This window comes from Oncorhynchus mykiss, chromosome 9 (genome assembly GCF_013265735.2).
Source record: "Oncorhynchus mykiss isolate Arlee chromosome 9, USDA_OmykA_1.1, whole genome shotgun sequence".
Classification (NCBI taxonomy): domain Eukaryota; kingdom Metazoa; phylum Chordata; class Actinopteri; order Salmoniformes; family Salmonidae; genus Oncorhynchus; species Oncorhynchus mykiss.
The window spans coordinates 59322221-59337965 of NC_048573.1; the positions used below are offsets into that span (position 1 = coordinate 59322221).

At 41.1% G+C, this 15745-nt stretch overlaps 1 protein-coding gene across 1 annotated transcript; it reads left to right on the forward strand.

The window, feature by feature from the left end:
* Positions 1-1354: 1354 nt before the first annotated feature.
* Positions 1355-13936, forward strand: LOC110532529 (tyrosine-protein phosphatase non-receptor type 1). Its single transcript, XM_021616512.2, has 9 exons — positions 1355-1648; positions 2578-2668; positions 5510-5610; positions 7460-7558; positions 7853-7990; positions 10490-10699; positions 10887-11048; positions 11352-11512; positions 11620-13936. The coding sequence occupies exons 1-9, from the start codon at positions 1592-1594 to the stop codon at positions 11939-11941; spliced, it is 1341 nt and encodes a 446-aa protein (XP_021472187.2). The 5' UTR covers positions 1355-1591; the 3' UTR covers positions 11942-13936.
* Positions 13937-15745: the final 1809 nt, after the last annotated feature.

Below are 15745 nucleotides of genomic sequence, written 5' to 3' on the forward strand. Positions count from 1 at the left end.
GAGCCACTGCCTGTTCACCCCGCTATCATCCAGAAGGCGAGGTCAGTACAGGTGCATCAAAGCTGGGACCGAGAGACTGAAAAACAGCTTCTATCTCAAGGCCATCAGACTGTTAAACAGCCACCACTAACACTGAGTGGCTGCTGCCAACACACTGACACTGACTCAACTCCAGCCACTTTAATAATGGGAATTGATGGGAAATGATGTAAATATATCACTAGCCACTTTAAACAATGCTACCTTATATAATGTTACTTACCCTACATTATTCATCTCATATGCATACGTATATACTGTACTCTATATCATCGACTGTATTCTTATGTAATACATGTATCACTAGCCACTTTAACTATGCCACTTTGTTGACATACTCATCTCATATGTATATACTGTACTCGATACCATCTACTGTATCTTGCCTATGCTGCTCTGTACCATCACTCATTCATATATCCTTATGTACATATTCTTTATCCCCTTACACTGTGTACAAGACAGTAGTTTTGGAATTGTTAGTTAGATTACTTGTTATTACTGCATTGTCAGAACTAGAAGCACAAGCATTTCGCTACACTCGCATTAACATCTGCTAACCATGTGTATGTGACAAATAAAATTAGATTTGAGATTTGAGATTTGCTGCCAACACACTGACACTGACTCAACTCCAGCCACTTTAATAATGGGAATTGATGGGAAATGATGTAAATATATCACTAGCCACTTTAAACAATGCTACCTTATATAATGTTACTTACCCTACATTATTCATCTCATATGCATACGTATATACTGTACTCTATATCATCGACTGTATTCTTATGTAATACATGTATCACTAGCCACTTTAACTATGCCACTTTGTTGACATACTCATCTCATATGTATATACTGTACTCGATACCATCTACTGTATCTTGCCTATGCTGCTCTGTACCATCACTCATTCATATATCCTTATGTACATATTCTTTATCCCCTTACACTGTGTACAAGACAGTAGTTTTGGAATTGTTAGTTAGATTACTTGTTATTACTGCATTGTCGGAACTAGAAGCACAAGCATTTCGCTACACTCGCATTAACATCTGCTAACCATGTGTATGTGACAAATAAGATTTGATTTGATTTATAACGTTATCAAAATCAATCACTTTTGCATGTGAAAACACAGAATCGTACTGATTACTACATGTGCTTAATCTAGTTTAGGCTACCCCACTTTTGTTTTGAGACGATTTTACCCTGGGCTTTGAACGGGGCACCTGGTTCACGCCCAGATACTAAAACGAATGTAATCACCTTTCACCCGGGGCAAACTCCTCCGTGGTAACCCGGTCCAGATAATCGAATTCCCTCAAGGACAGTCTCGATGAGGAGGAGCGTAACTGGGGTTGTCACAGCGTGTTTCCGGTAAAACCAGGCCGAGAGAGACGACAATAATCTATGTAGCTAGCTAGCTACTGAAAATAAAGAACCGTATATAAAGAGTTGTCGACTTTGTTCGACAACGTCTCACATTTGCTAAACCTTTACAAATAGATATCGACTGGTCGTCGGGAAAAGAGGCGGCTGTAGCACGGCAATGGAAGCTGAGTTTCGGGGAATCGATGAACCCGGGAGTTGGAACGCCATTTACCAGGTAATGTTAGGTTCGTCTTGGAAAATCAAGGTGGATTTGAAGTTGCGAGTTCTGTTTGAGTAGGCTAGATTTGAACATTGTGCCTACAACTACTTATTACACGTCTCGTGGTTATAAAGTATTGTTTCTGATTTATTGGGCACCAATTTTGATATAGCTAGCTAGGCTACCCTGTTCCGATTTTGTTGTAGTTAACGTACCAACTTCCACGGCGCTGTCGGATGTGTGAAGTCTTCTAGAAAACCTCACTGTTTCGAATGATACATTTGTAACATCGAGTAGGCTATAGCGACGGTTGTTACATTTGTAACGTTTACCTGCACGTGTTAGATGCATTGTAGCAGATTAGTGTTGTCACATTGACACTGTCATTGATAGCTAAATGCGGACAGATTCCACACTACTTGTTCCATGCCACAATTCAGACCTAATCATGCATGTTACTAGAAAAAGGGGCAAACCACAATTGCATTCACATTTTATTAACGATCTATTTAACACACACAATTAGACTACTCTGGATTACAGACAAGGCCTGAAGGTGGCTGTGACCAGGTGTGTCATATCTGCGTTTGAGGTGATGGTGGACAATTATTTAGTGTCAGCATAATTTGTCAAACTGCGGACAAATGTGGTTCAGGAAAATATCCTTGACTGCATATTTACTGTAGATATCCCAAGTATCCTGTTACTGTGTTGTAAAGAAATACCCTAGTTTTAGGACATGGAAACAATGGATAAGCACAACATAAGTCTGCACCATAGTTCATTCTCCTTAAGACTCTGTTAGGGTTGAAACTGGTTGTAATAGACTGAGCACCATTGGGAGAATACCAGTGAGCAAACAACCATAGGAACAACCATTTGCCTCCCAAAACAAATAAAACTCAAGTTAAGAAATGTAAGTAAATGTATTGTTTTGCTCACAGGAAATCCGTCAGCAATCAAGTGAGCTGCCCTGCAAACTTGCTAAATTACCTGAAAACAAAACTCGGAATCGCTACAGAGATGTCAGCCCATGTAAGTTTTGTGATTTTGATGCCATCTAGTTCAGGGATGGGCAACTTTGATGGGGTGAGGTCCACAAAAAGAGACAATTTAGCATTTTAAAAAGATTATTTCCTGCAATTCTATACATTTTGCCATAGGCTGGAGAGAAATGCTTTCTGAAAGTATTGACACCCCTTTTTTGATTACTACTTCAATTTTAAATTGATACAATTTTTATTGTCACTGGCCTACATACACAATACCCCATGTCAAAGTGGAATTATGTTCATAATGAAAAGCTGAAATGTCAACAAGTATTCATCCCTTTGTTATGGCAAGCCTAAATAAGTAGAGGAGTACAAATGTGCTTAATAAGTTGCATGGACGCACTCTGTGTGCAATAAGTGTTTAACATGATTTTTGAATGACTACCTAATCTCTGTATCCCACACATAATTATCTGTAAGGTCCCTCAGTTGAGCAGTGAATTTCTAAAACCGATTCAGCCACAAATTCCAGGGAGCTTTTCCAATGCCTCGCAAAAAAGGACGCCTTTTGGTAGATGGGTAAAAAGAAGAAATTGAATATCCATTTGAGCATGGTGAAGTTATAAATTGCACTTTGGATGATGTATCAATACACCCAGTCACTACAAAGATGGACGTCCTTCCTTACTCAGTTACCAGGCCAATGGTGATTTTAAAAAGTTTAGTTTATTGGCTGTCCTAGGATGGATTAATTGCTCCACAATACTAACCTAAAATATTCAAAATCATGCATCCTGTTTGCAATAAGGCACTAAAGTAATACTGCAAAAAAATGACTTTATCCTTAACACAAAACATTGATGGGGGCAAATCACATCACTGAGTACCTCTTCATATCTTCAAGAATGGGGGTGGCTGCATCAATTTGTGTATGCTTGTCTTCAGCAAGGACTGGGGAGGCAAAATCCTAGAGGAAAACCTGGTTTTCTGCTTTCCGACAGCCACTTAAAGACATTCACCTTTTTAGCAGGACAATAACCTAAAACAAGGCCAAATATACTTTGAGTATCCCAAACATTAGGAACACCTTCCTAATATTGAGTAGCAGAACAGCCTTAATTTGTCATGGCATGGACTCTACAAGGTGTCAAGCACAGGGATGTTGACTCCAATGCTTCCCACAATTGGCAAGTTGGCTGGATGTCCTAGTGGACCATTTTTGATACACAAAGGAAATGGTTAGGCATTATACAAAACACAGAGGTGCAGTTCTTGACACAAACTGGTATGCCTGGCACATACTATCATACTCCATTCGAAGGTACTTACATTTTTTTGTCTTGCTCATTCACCCTCTGAGACCCACAATCCATGTCTCAAGGCTTAAAAATCCTTTAACCTGTCTCCTCCCCATCATCCACACTGATTTGAAGTGGATTTAAAAATGACATCAATAAGGGATCATAGCTTTCACCAGATCTGTCTGTCATGGAAAGAGCAGGTGTTCTTATGTATTGTATACTCGGTGTACACTATAGTTGCTTACCAAGATGACGTTGAATGTGGCCTAGTTAGATTTTCAAGCCAATATAAGTCAAAACTATGACAGGACTTGAAAATGTTTGTCTAGCAATAATCAACAACCACCTTGACAGAGTCTGAATAATTTTTAAATAATTAAGAAAGTATTGTACACTCCAGGTGTGCAAAGCTCTGACTTACCCAGAAAGACTCTGTAAGACGCTGTAATCGCTGCCAAAGGTGTGTTGACTCACGGGGTTGAAAACTTATGTAATCAAAATATATTAGTGTTTTATTTTAAACAAATGTTAGTATCTTTCTTCCACTTTGACAGAGTATTTTGTGTGGATCGATGACAAAAAAATACATTTTAATCCCACTTTGTAACAACTAAATGTGGGAAAAATAAAGGTATGAATATGATGTCTGAGTGACAAATCTATAGGGACCCCTACTACAAGTTTAGATAGCTGGCCGCTCGCTGAATTTACCATTATTTTATTTTTATATATATATAATGCTAGCTTCTGATGCACAACCAAATGTCAAAACATCCCTTCGTTTTTTCTACTATTCTAACTCACAACAATAAGTTGAGAGTTTCCCCAATTTTTGGGGGGAGGGAAATTAGTCCGTGGGCCTACAAAAGGGGCTCTAGTTAGACTGAGCTGCTGCAATTCCTCGGTCTAGGTATACAGAAGCATAAGATAAGATGACAAATTTACAATAACAAGCTCAAACATTGGCTATAGTTGAAGCACTATGCAGGATAGCCTTTCTTGTATTTGGGTGCTACATACTGTGACTGAACCCGTGTTAAGCTGTAGTCTAAAACATCTCATGTATGGCAACGGATGGATCTTTCAAGGCCCGATGCCTCACAAGTAGTTAAACAGTTCAAGCTTTTACAGTTGTCATGTCTTTTTTTAGTCTTCCGTCATGTTAACTAGACACAGCAAAGCTGTTGTGGTTTCCTCTTTACACAGAGATGCAAAAAGTTCACCTAACCCCTATGGGACAGATTGGTCACATGTCAACCAGTGTGTCAATATGTTTTTGTTTCCTGATTTGATGTGAAGTGAACATCAGACATTCAAAATACTTGAAGTATTTACTCTAGTACCATTCCAGCTCTCTTGATTTAGATGAGGAGAAATGGCCTAGATAGTATTTCCTGTTTAGTTGAGTGGATTAGAATAGAAGAGAAGAAATAAACACTGCTGTGTTTGTCAGATTGACCCTGTTGGATGCACTGTACAGCTGCACCAAAGTTCTTGTGTTTAGAGATGAAATCCTAAGTCCCTTGGGATATTGCAAAGTTGAAAGTGTTTTCTTTTCATCAGCCTTCTTTCATTCTCTGCAGTTGATCACAGCAGAATCCGCCTGCAACTGGGTACGAACGACTACATTAACGCAAGCCTAATTTCTGTAGAAGAGGCACGGAGAAGCTACATTCTTACTCAGGTTTGTACTTTGGTTTTTGTACTCTGGCTAAGAAGGGAGTATTGGGAATAAGTTGTCTAGATGTCAAGTGATTACAGCAATTTTACTACGTTCAGAATGTCAGTTGCACAAGGGCATCTCCGATATAAAAATGTTTTAAATCATCCTTTCCTGGAAGAAATGTTTTATTACATTTATTATTATTATCACATTGATTATTTTAAAAACGTTTTAGGGATAGGGGACAGTATTTGGAAGTTTGATGAATGAGGTGCCCAAAGTAAACTGCCTGTTACTCAGGCCCAGAAGCTAGGATATGCATATAATTGGTAGTATTGGATAGAAAACACTCTAAAGTTTCCAAAACGGTTAAAATAATGTCTGTGTATAACAGAACTGATGTAGCAGGTGAAAACCCAAGGAGAAACCGTCAAGGTTTTTTTTTTTTTTGTTGTTGTGTGTGTGTGTGGAGGTGACACCATTTAAAATGCATGGTGTGCTTTCGCCATAAAGCTTTTTTTAAATCTGACGATTTTAAACAATCTAAGATACTTGTATTTTCATGAATGTTTAATATTACAAATGTTGTATTTTGAATTTCGCGCTCTGCAATTTCACCGGGTATTGGCCAGGTGGTACGCTAGCGTCCCACCTAGCCCAAAGCGGTTTAAAGATGCACACCCACTGAGGTTTCATTTAAGTTTTCAGAACCCTGACTTTTTCCACATTTTGTTACAGCTCTATTCTAAAATGGATAAAATATTTTTTTCTTTATCTGTCTACACCCAATACCCAATAATGACAAAGTGAAAACAGGTTTTTAGACATTTTTGCAAATGTATAAAACATAAACAGATGCCATATTTACATAAGTATTCAGACCCTTTGCTATGAGTCTTGAAATTGAGCTCAGGTGCATCCGGTTTCCATTGATCATCCTTGAAATGTTTCTACAACTTGGAGTCCACCTGTGGTAAATTCAATTGATTGGATATGATTTGGAAAGACCCACACATCTGTCTATATAAGGTCCCACAGTTGACAGTGCATGTCAGAGCAAAAGCCAAGCCATGAGGTCGAGGGGAATTGTCCGTAGAGCTCAGAGACAAGATTGTGTTGAGGCACAGATCTGGGGAAGGGTACCAAAAAATGTCTGCAGCATTGAAGGTCCCCAAGAACACAGTGGTCTCCATCATTCTTAAATGGAAGAAGTTTGAAACCACCAAGACTCTTCCTAGAGCTGGCAGCCTGGCCAAATTGAGCAATTGGGGGAGAAGGGCCTTGGTCAGGGAGGTGACCAAGAACCCAATGTTCACTCTGAAGAGCTCCAGAGTTCCCAGCTGACCTGACAGAGCTTGAGTGGATCTGCAAGGAGGAATGGGAGAAACTCCCCAAATACAGGTGTGCCAAGCTTGTAGCGTCATACCCAAGAAGACTCGAGGCTGTAGTCACTGCCAACGGGGCTTCAACATAGTACTGAGTAAAGAGTCTGAATATTTGTGATATTTCAGGTGGTGTTATTTATTTTTGTAAAAATGATTTGAATAAATTTGCAAACATTTTATAAAAAAATGTTTTTGCTTTGTCATTATGGGTTATTGTGTGTGGATTGAGGGGAATAAATAATATATACATTTTAGAATGAGGCTGTAACTCAACAAAATGTGGAACAAGTCAAGGGGTCTGAATACTTTCCGACTGCACTGTATATCAAAAGTTTCTAACACTTAATTTTATTTGAAACTGACATGTTCCTAGGACTAGTGTAGCCTGCCTGTCACATGCATTTACAGTGGGTGTGTTTTTAACTGCCTGATAGACGTAAAACAAAAAATGGATAAGATGCTTAACATTACCTCTTCCTCCAAAGGGGCCCCTTCCAAACACATGTGGTCACTTCTGGGAGATGGTGTGGGAGCAGAGGACCATGGGAGTGGTGATGTTGAACCGTGTCATAGAGAAAGGATCTGTGAGTATTACCATAATTAGTAGTATTAAAATATATATATATATATATATATATATATATATATATATATATATATATATATATATATATATATATATATATATATATATATATATATATATGAATAATTATACGAGCTCCCTTTAACCACTATGGACCTCCAGTTGCAGAGTACTGCTCTGTTTTCGGTATAACAGGGGCTTGTTCACCCAAAATATCAATATTTTATTGTACTTATTCAATGTAAACATCCCAGTAAAATGTATGCAGTTATGACATTTCTGACTTTTTCAGGTGAAGTGTGCCCAGTACTGGCCGCCTAGAGAGGTGAGGGAGGCGGTTTTTGAAGACACAAATTTCAAGCTAACGCTTGTTTCAGAAGACATCAAATCCTACTACACTGTCCGTCAGCTGGAGCTAGAAAATCTGTCGGTAAGATTCCTCTTCCTTCGTTGTGTAATCTTCTGTTCTTCTCTTACCATCCTATTATAATCTTAAATTAGGTACTAAGGCATAAAATGTACACTTCCTGGTACAGTGCCCTATTTACTGATCTACACTATATACAGAAGTATGTGAACACACTATCAAATTAGTGGATTCAGCTATTTCATCCTCACCTGTTGCTGACAGGTGTATAAAATCTAGCACACAGCCATGCAATCTACGTAGATAAACATTGGCAGTAGAATGGCTTTACTGAAGTGCTGTGTCTTTCAACATGGCACCGTCATAGTATGTCAGCTTTCCAAGTCAGTTTGTCAAATTCCTGCCCTGCTAGAGCTGCCCTGTCAACTAAGTGCTGTTATTTTGAGGTGTAAACGTTTAGGAGCAACAACTGCTCAGCCGCAAAGTGGTCGGACACAAGCTCACAGAATGGGACCGCCGAGTGCTGAAGCCCGTAAAATCGTCTGTCCTCAGTTAAAATGCTCACTACAGAGTTCCAAACTGCCTCTAGAAGCAACGTCAGCGCAAGAACTGTTCGTCTGGAGCTTCATGAAATGGGTTTCCATGGCCGAGCAGTCGCAAACAAGCATAAGATAACCATGCGCAATGCCAAGCGTCAGCTGGAGTGGTGTAAATCTGGCTGCCATTGGACTCTGGAACAGTGGAAATGTGTTCTCTGTAGTGATGAATCACTCACAATCTGGCAGTCCGACGGACAAATCTGGGTTTGGCGGATGCCAGGAGAACGCTACCTGCCCAGTGCCAACTGAAGTTTGGTAGAGGAATAATGGTCTTGGGCTGTTTTACATGGTTTGGACTAGGCCCCTTAGTTCCAGTGAAGGGAAATCTTAAAGCTACAGCATACAATGACATTCTAGATGGTTCTGTGCTTCCAACTTAGTGGCAACAGTTTGGGGGAAGGCCCTTTCCTGTTTCAGCATGACCATGCACAAAGCGAGGTCCATACAGAAATGTTTTGTTGATCGGACCTCAACCCCCTCGAACACCTTTGGGATGAATTGGAATGCCAACTGTGAGCCAGGCCTAATCGCCCAACATCGGTGCCCGACCTCACTAATGCTCCTGTGGCTGAATGGAAGCAAGTCCCTGCAGCAATGTTCCAACATCTAGTGGAAAGCCTTCCCAGAAGTGGAGGCTGCTGTCTCCAACTCTATATGACTGCCCATGATTTTGAAATGAGACGTTAGACGCACAGGTGTCCACATACTTTTGGTAATGTAGTTTATATTTAAGTGATAATTCCTGAGAAGCCGGTGTTTGGGGGATATATTGGCATGGGTGTTTGTCTCGGGCCAGCAAACCATGCCAATATATCCTACAAACACCGGCTACGGGTTACCACCATATTCACATAATTTGACATTGTCATTACATTTTATTTTATCCTTCCACAAGATATAGTCCTGAAACAAATCGTTTAGGTTGCCAGAGACGCGACGCAGCCGTTTAATCTTTCGTTCGTTCTAAATGTTCCGCTGCCTTGCTGGCCGGCAGCGTTCTTATTCTTGGCCATGTTCTGTTATTAATCTCCACCTGGCACAGCCAGAAGAGGACTGGCCACCCCTCTTAGCCTGGTTCCTCTCTAGGTTTCTTCCTAGGTTTTGGCCTTTCTAGGGAGTTTTTCCTAGCCACCGTGCTTCTATACCTGCATTGCTTGCTGTTTGGGGTTTTAGGCTGGGTTTCAAATCTTTGCATTTGGTTTTCAACGGCAAAGATTTCTACAAACCTGGCTGTCTCTTCAATGTTTCAAATGTCAATTTAATCTCCAGCTGTCCCTTAGTAATGAACGTGTCGGGAGTTGAGATGACAGACAGGCAGCTTTTCTCAGCCAGTCAAAATCATGAATCTGCAGTTTTATGGATATACAAAGAAATGTCAATAGAACAAAACCAGTCAAACAAAACCAAATGCAGCTAGTTGGCAGTCTTTCCAGCTTCAGTTTGAGATTGCGTGAATCTGCATTTTTATGGATATACAAAGAAATGGGAGTTAATGTTTAGATGCTTTTTTACAGTAGATCGAGTTTATAAATTGCCTGTCAGGGTTGTTGAGACAGTGGATTGAACAGTGAATAGGCATTTCAATGTCATAAGCTTTGCCGGTGGTAACCAGTAAGCATCCAGGATTAGACCCACCTGTTGTATAAATACCCACATTCATTGTAAGAGGACTGTACTTGTTTATCATCATTACTATCAGCAGAGATCCAGGCTATTCCTAGAAATCCTCCACACTGCTTTGAAGCAGCTTCGGTGGGTGTTTGATATCCTTCTACAAGCAACTGAACTCAGGACTATCATGTTCCAAAGTAATTTATAACATGATTATTTGACTCTTGTCTGAGATTCCTATAAAGTTTTTCTTGACTTATGTTCATACTAGTGGTGGTGGTGGTGGCAATACAGTAATTGATATCTCTGCTCTATTTTATACTTAGTGGGTTAATTTGTCCCCCTTCTACAGACTCGGGAAACTAGAGAGATCCTACATTTTCACTACACCACCTGGCCTGACTTTGGTGTGCCCGAATCTCCAGCCTCCTTCCTTAACTTCCTGTTCAAGGTGCGGGAGTCTGGGTGCCTCAACTCTGACCAGGGGCCTGTGGTGGTGCACTGCAGCGCAGGCATCGGACGCTCGGGAACCTTCTGTCTTGTCGACACTTGCCTGTTACTGGTCAGTACTGCACTGGGAATCTCATTCAAAATGTAAAACTTTATTCCTCCCACAAGCCGAAATTATGCAAATGTGGTATTGAGTTGTGCAGACACTCATTTCCAATGGCTTTATGAAGAATCATGACTTCATGTCAAGTAATTGTCAGTTTACCCAATGAAACTTGCTGTGAAATATCTGTTTGCAGATGTCCATGCGCAAGGACCCGTCATCTGTGCACATTCGTGACGTACTGCTGGAGATGCGACGATATCGGATGGGCCTGATTCAAACACCTGACCAACTCAGATTTTCCTACCTCGCTGTTATTGAAGGTGCCAGGTGCATCATGGGAGATGCATCATTGCAGGTAAGTTGAATCCATCTTTTAGCTGCTGCCATGAACCAAAGTGCTATAGTAGGTCATGCACGCACATACAAATTGGGTCTCGGGTGTCTGTAAAATGTGTGTTCCTTTTTGTATATATTTTCAGGAACTAGTTAGCCACAATGTTCTTATACTTGTCCTCTAATGAATAATTTAAAGTAGGCCAATTGGGTGTTTTATTTGGGAAGCTCAAACTAGATACAGATGTATGGAGAAAGGTCATATCTTCTCTGTAAAGCCTATTAATGTTTAAATAATACCCACATCAATCCATAAATGTTTAAGGAGTCGTGGAAAGAGCTCTCCAACGAAGAGGACGTTCCTGCAGAGTTCACACCTCCCCTGCCCCACCCCCGTCCTCCAGGTCTATCTGTCAACGGCACGGTTGAACCCATCTCATTTTTTCCTGAGATTGTTGTTGCGCAGAACGATTCCCACACTCGCAGGTAAATAAGACCCGCTCAATTAGATTTTTAGCAGTCTAGACTTCATACACGCAATATTCAGTGTCACACTTCATCCTTCTACCCCTGGAATATCTCTCCCATTGCAGTGCCCCACCAGAGACTGAACTGCGATGGAGGGGCAGTGGTGAAGGTGCTACCGCCCAGTCGCAGTCTTCCACTGTATCCAGTGATCAACCTGATGGCCAGGCGGGAAGCAAAGAACCAGCTCCCAAAGCTCCTACGAAACCCCACCGGCTGCATGAGCCAGAAAAACAGCAGGGGCTGAACCAGGACCAGGCAGCTGAGCAGGCAGCAGGAGATGATAGCCCTGAGGCTCTAGGGGCCTGGAACCCCCTGCTGGCCAATGTTTGCCTCTGCACTGCCCTGGCCCTGGGTGCTTATGTCTGTTACCGGGCCTGTTTCCACTGATCTCCTCTACCCTCCTCCCTCTCTTGCTCCTCCCTTTCTCTTGTCTGTTTTTTTTGCAGGGTGAATTAGGCTGGCCAGCCGGCCCTCTCTGCCTATGGTTTTACTCTGCTGGCTGGGCAAGTGGATTGTTTGGACTTCAGAGAATCGATTGATTCAGACTCACTCGTTTTCTTTACAAATGCGGAGCAGGGGTGTGGGGGGGAAGGGACTGCCTCTTTTTCCTCGTCACCCACCGTAGCTCTCATATGAACTGTCAGTTTGGACGCTCAGGGTCTCAATTTTCAGGTATCACATCCCAAATACACGTGTTGATTTTCAAAACAAATGAGTAAACAAATGTTTCTTTCTAACCGTCAGTAAATTAAGGTGTTTGTTCCTGTGTTCTGTGAGCTGAATGGTCTACTAGTAGTCTACCCTACCGGGACACACGCACCTTCTATTCAGTTACCAAATAACACGCAAATGTGTTATTCTGTTTCAGCCTTTGCAAAAAAATGTCAGTTGGCTATTCACCTTTCTCTCCCAAATAGTCCTTTCCTTTGCAGTTCTTTACAATTGTTCTGGAGGAGTTACAGTGCTTGGTTTGTGGCAACCCTGCAGTGCCAACGTAATGAATTGCTGCAGAGATGTTAGTGAAAAGAAAAGACAATCTTGAGATGATGGGGCAGTAATATACCCAGGAGTAAGCTGAGGCTAAGTGGTGGCCACCATCTGAGGGAGACACTGCACTCCTCTCCTTCTACTGGATGAGGGGTGCATTCAGTGGGTTATTTACAGGCCATAGGAGAGCTCCCTACCACTTCCCTGTTTAGGGTCTTTTGGCTAAAGCTACAGGAGGCACACTGTATGTGTGTGTGTGCAAGTGTTAAGTGTTATCTGGGCTTTCTACTGATGCATGATTTCTATCTGCTGTCTTAGTGGGAAACATCACAAGCTAATAATAAGTTATATTTTAAATATATTCTAGATTGTTTCCTGGTTCTTGACCCTGACCCCCACCACGTATTAATTTCAAACTTTACATTTAAACAGGAGTGTCTAGTTGATGATGTGCTTTGAATGGAAGTGCTGCACGCATGTATTGAGCTGTTCTTTTTTTGCATAGTTTGAGGTGTTGCGTTCACATTTTAGCCCGTTTTCAAAAAATGTACAAATGTCATATTTTTATGTATTTTGGCTGAAGTCTGCTATAAAGGAGTCTCCAATGATTTCGCAACATTTGTTTAACCCATTAGATATACAGTTTTATTCAGGGATGGTGACTTCTAGCAGTCCCCACTTTGGATGAACAATGCAGAGGCTTTTTCATACTAAAGAAACAAACTGGGTGAAATGCATCAGGTGAGCATTGCATCTGAACACAGGAGGTTGCATTAAAATGCCAGCTCAGCATACTGTATGGAGATAAAGGCAGCAGTTAACCCTCCTCTCCCTTAGCTAGCAATACAAATACCATCAGCCTTTATTTTCCCAGCCTCTGAAACATAAAACCCATTCTACCTGTCTGGACAGGGAGCCTGCGATCTCAAACCAACTTACAAACACCAGCACAGGGATTAAAACACTGTAATGATCAGTTATGGCCTGGGCCGTCAGTTTTAGTTAACTTTTTTCCACAAAGATGTCCTGCCCTTGTGAATGAACACGTTTTTCATGAGATTAGTTCAGCTACTAGCATTCAGTTTACCTTTGACTCAAAAAGAACTACGTATATCCTGAGTCCAATGGCTGTACCTTTTCTCTGGAATGTATGATGTCCTACCCATGGACATGCCCTCTTGATACTTTAAAAAAGTTATTTGGATCAGATTTTAGTCTGCTGACTTTTTTTTAAAATGCATTTACAAGTAATGATGAACTCACAGTACCTACCTGGGCAGCTTTGTGTTTGCCCAGATGTTCCTGTTTTTCTGTACTTATGCTCACCAACCTTTTTGTTTTTTATTATTTACATCCATTGTATTCCTTTTTTTAAATAAAAAAATCTACTGCTGATTTTTGTTCTGCTTTTTGGATCTGAGTCATGTTTTAAGATTTTATTTTCATACAGAATTATAAACAAAGGCTGTGGTAATAGTCATGTCAGTTTTTGTTTTTGACCTGAGGATCCATGACGTCATGATTTGACCTCATATTTTTCCGAGTTCCCAGTTTTCTTGAACGCACCATCAATCTTTTGTATGAGACTGAATGATCATATTTGTCACTAATGAAAAGAGCATTACAATAGTTGGTTTCAAGACAACTGAACTCGGAAAAATAAAAGGTCAAATTATGACGTCAGTGATCTTCAGGTCGCTAAATCGTAGCTGAAATTCAGGTTTGGATGACCGTTACAAATTATTTTCCCCATTCAGAGCTGTTTTTTCCGCGTTCCCAGTTGTTTTGAACGTGGCAAATGTCCCACCTCAAAATGGTAATTGAAGCTAGGCTCAGCCATGCAGATTGAGTGTAACATCTTCTGTGCATATCAGACATCGCTGAGCTGCTGCTTCTCCCATGAAGACCCCGATGGAACCCTCTGTACCCTAGACGTTAATTAAGCAGCTGAATCCGTAGCATATGAAGTGTCCAGCGAATGACCTGTTGCATGACATTTGTGAACTAATTCTGACTTAAACTGCTCATGTATTTGTCTCATGCTTCGTAAAGAACTGATGTAGATATAAAATAGGGTACATAGCCAATCTGTCTGCAGTGGCCGTACATCATGTACTGAGGTGCCGGTGCGGCCTCTACAGAAGTCAGAGCAAACATACTTTTTGCGCTTCGTGGAGCAGAGCTGTTGTCAAGAAATGTACTTTTTTTTTTTATATATACATGACCTCCCGCCCTCACCTACTGTCAACCAACCATGTCAATGCGGAGCTATATGGAGATTTCGGCATTGTTACGAAATTTGAGAGGCGCACGGCAATGCAGTATGGAGTTTGAGTTGGCCTCTGCAGACTCCGCGATTGCGTCACATCCGCAATACGAAGCCTCTGATTACATTTTCAGATCAAGCGTAAATTGGCTTTAACAGTGAAACGCTTACTTGTGGGTCATTTTCTAGCAATGCAGAATTAAAGAACTTGACAATTGACATGTAAAGCTGACCTGACAAAATAGATTCCATTTTCATTGACAAAGAAATGTTCTAATGTTATGTGTTTTATTTCACCGTGATGAACTTGGTAGGCGGTGTCTGTATTGCATACTGTGCAAGACCAGTGTTTTTAAGTTGCCACAAGGGGGCTCTTCAGAACACACAAACAGTAATAGCATGTAATAACTACACAGTGAGTAACGATAACTTGGCTATATACATGGGGTATCAGTTCCGAGTCGATGTGCTGGGGTACGAAGTAATTGAGGTAGATATGTACTGTACATATAACTAGGAATAAAGTGACTAGGCAACAGGATAAACAGTAGCAGCTGTGTATGTGATTTCACAAAAAGGTTTGTGCAAAAAATAATCACTGCAGATATTCTGGGTAGCTATTTGGTTAACTATTTAACTGACTATTTAGCAGTCTTATGGCTCCGGGGTAGAAGCTGTTTAGCGTCCTGTTGGTTCCAGACTTGGTGCATCAGTACCGCTTGCCATGCGGTTGCAGAGAAAACAGTCTATGACTTGGGTGGCTGGAGTTTTAGAACATTTTTAGGTACTTCTTCTGACACCTCCTGGCATAGAGGTCCTCAATGGCAGGGAGCTCGGCCCCAGTGATGTACTGAGCCATACACACTACCCTCTGTAGCGCCTTGCGGTCGGATGCTAAGCAATTGCCAAACCAAGTGGTGATGCAACCAGTCAAGATG

Coding starts and splice junctions, on each gene's coding strand:
- LOC110532529 (XM_021616512.2), top strand. CDS start 1,592: ATGGAAGCTGAGTTTCGGGGAATCGATGAACCCGGGAGTTGGAACGCC. Junction 5,611..7,459: donor GAAGCTACATTCTTACTCAG/GTTTGTACTTTG, acceptor CTTCCTCCAAAG/GGGCCCCTTCCAAACACATG. Junction 7,991..10,489: donor TGGAGCTAGAAAATCTGTCG/GTAAGATTCCTC, acceptor CCCCTTCTACAG/ACTCGGGAAACTAGAGAGAT.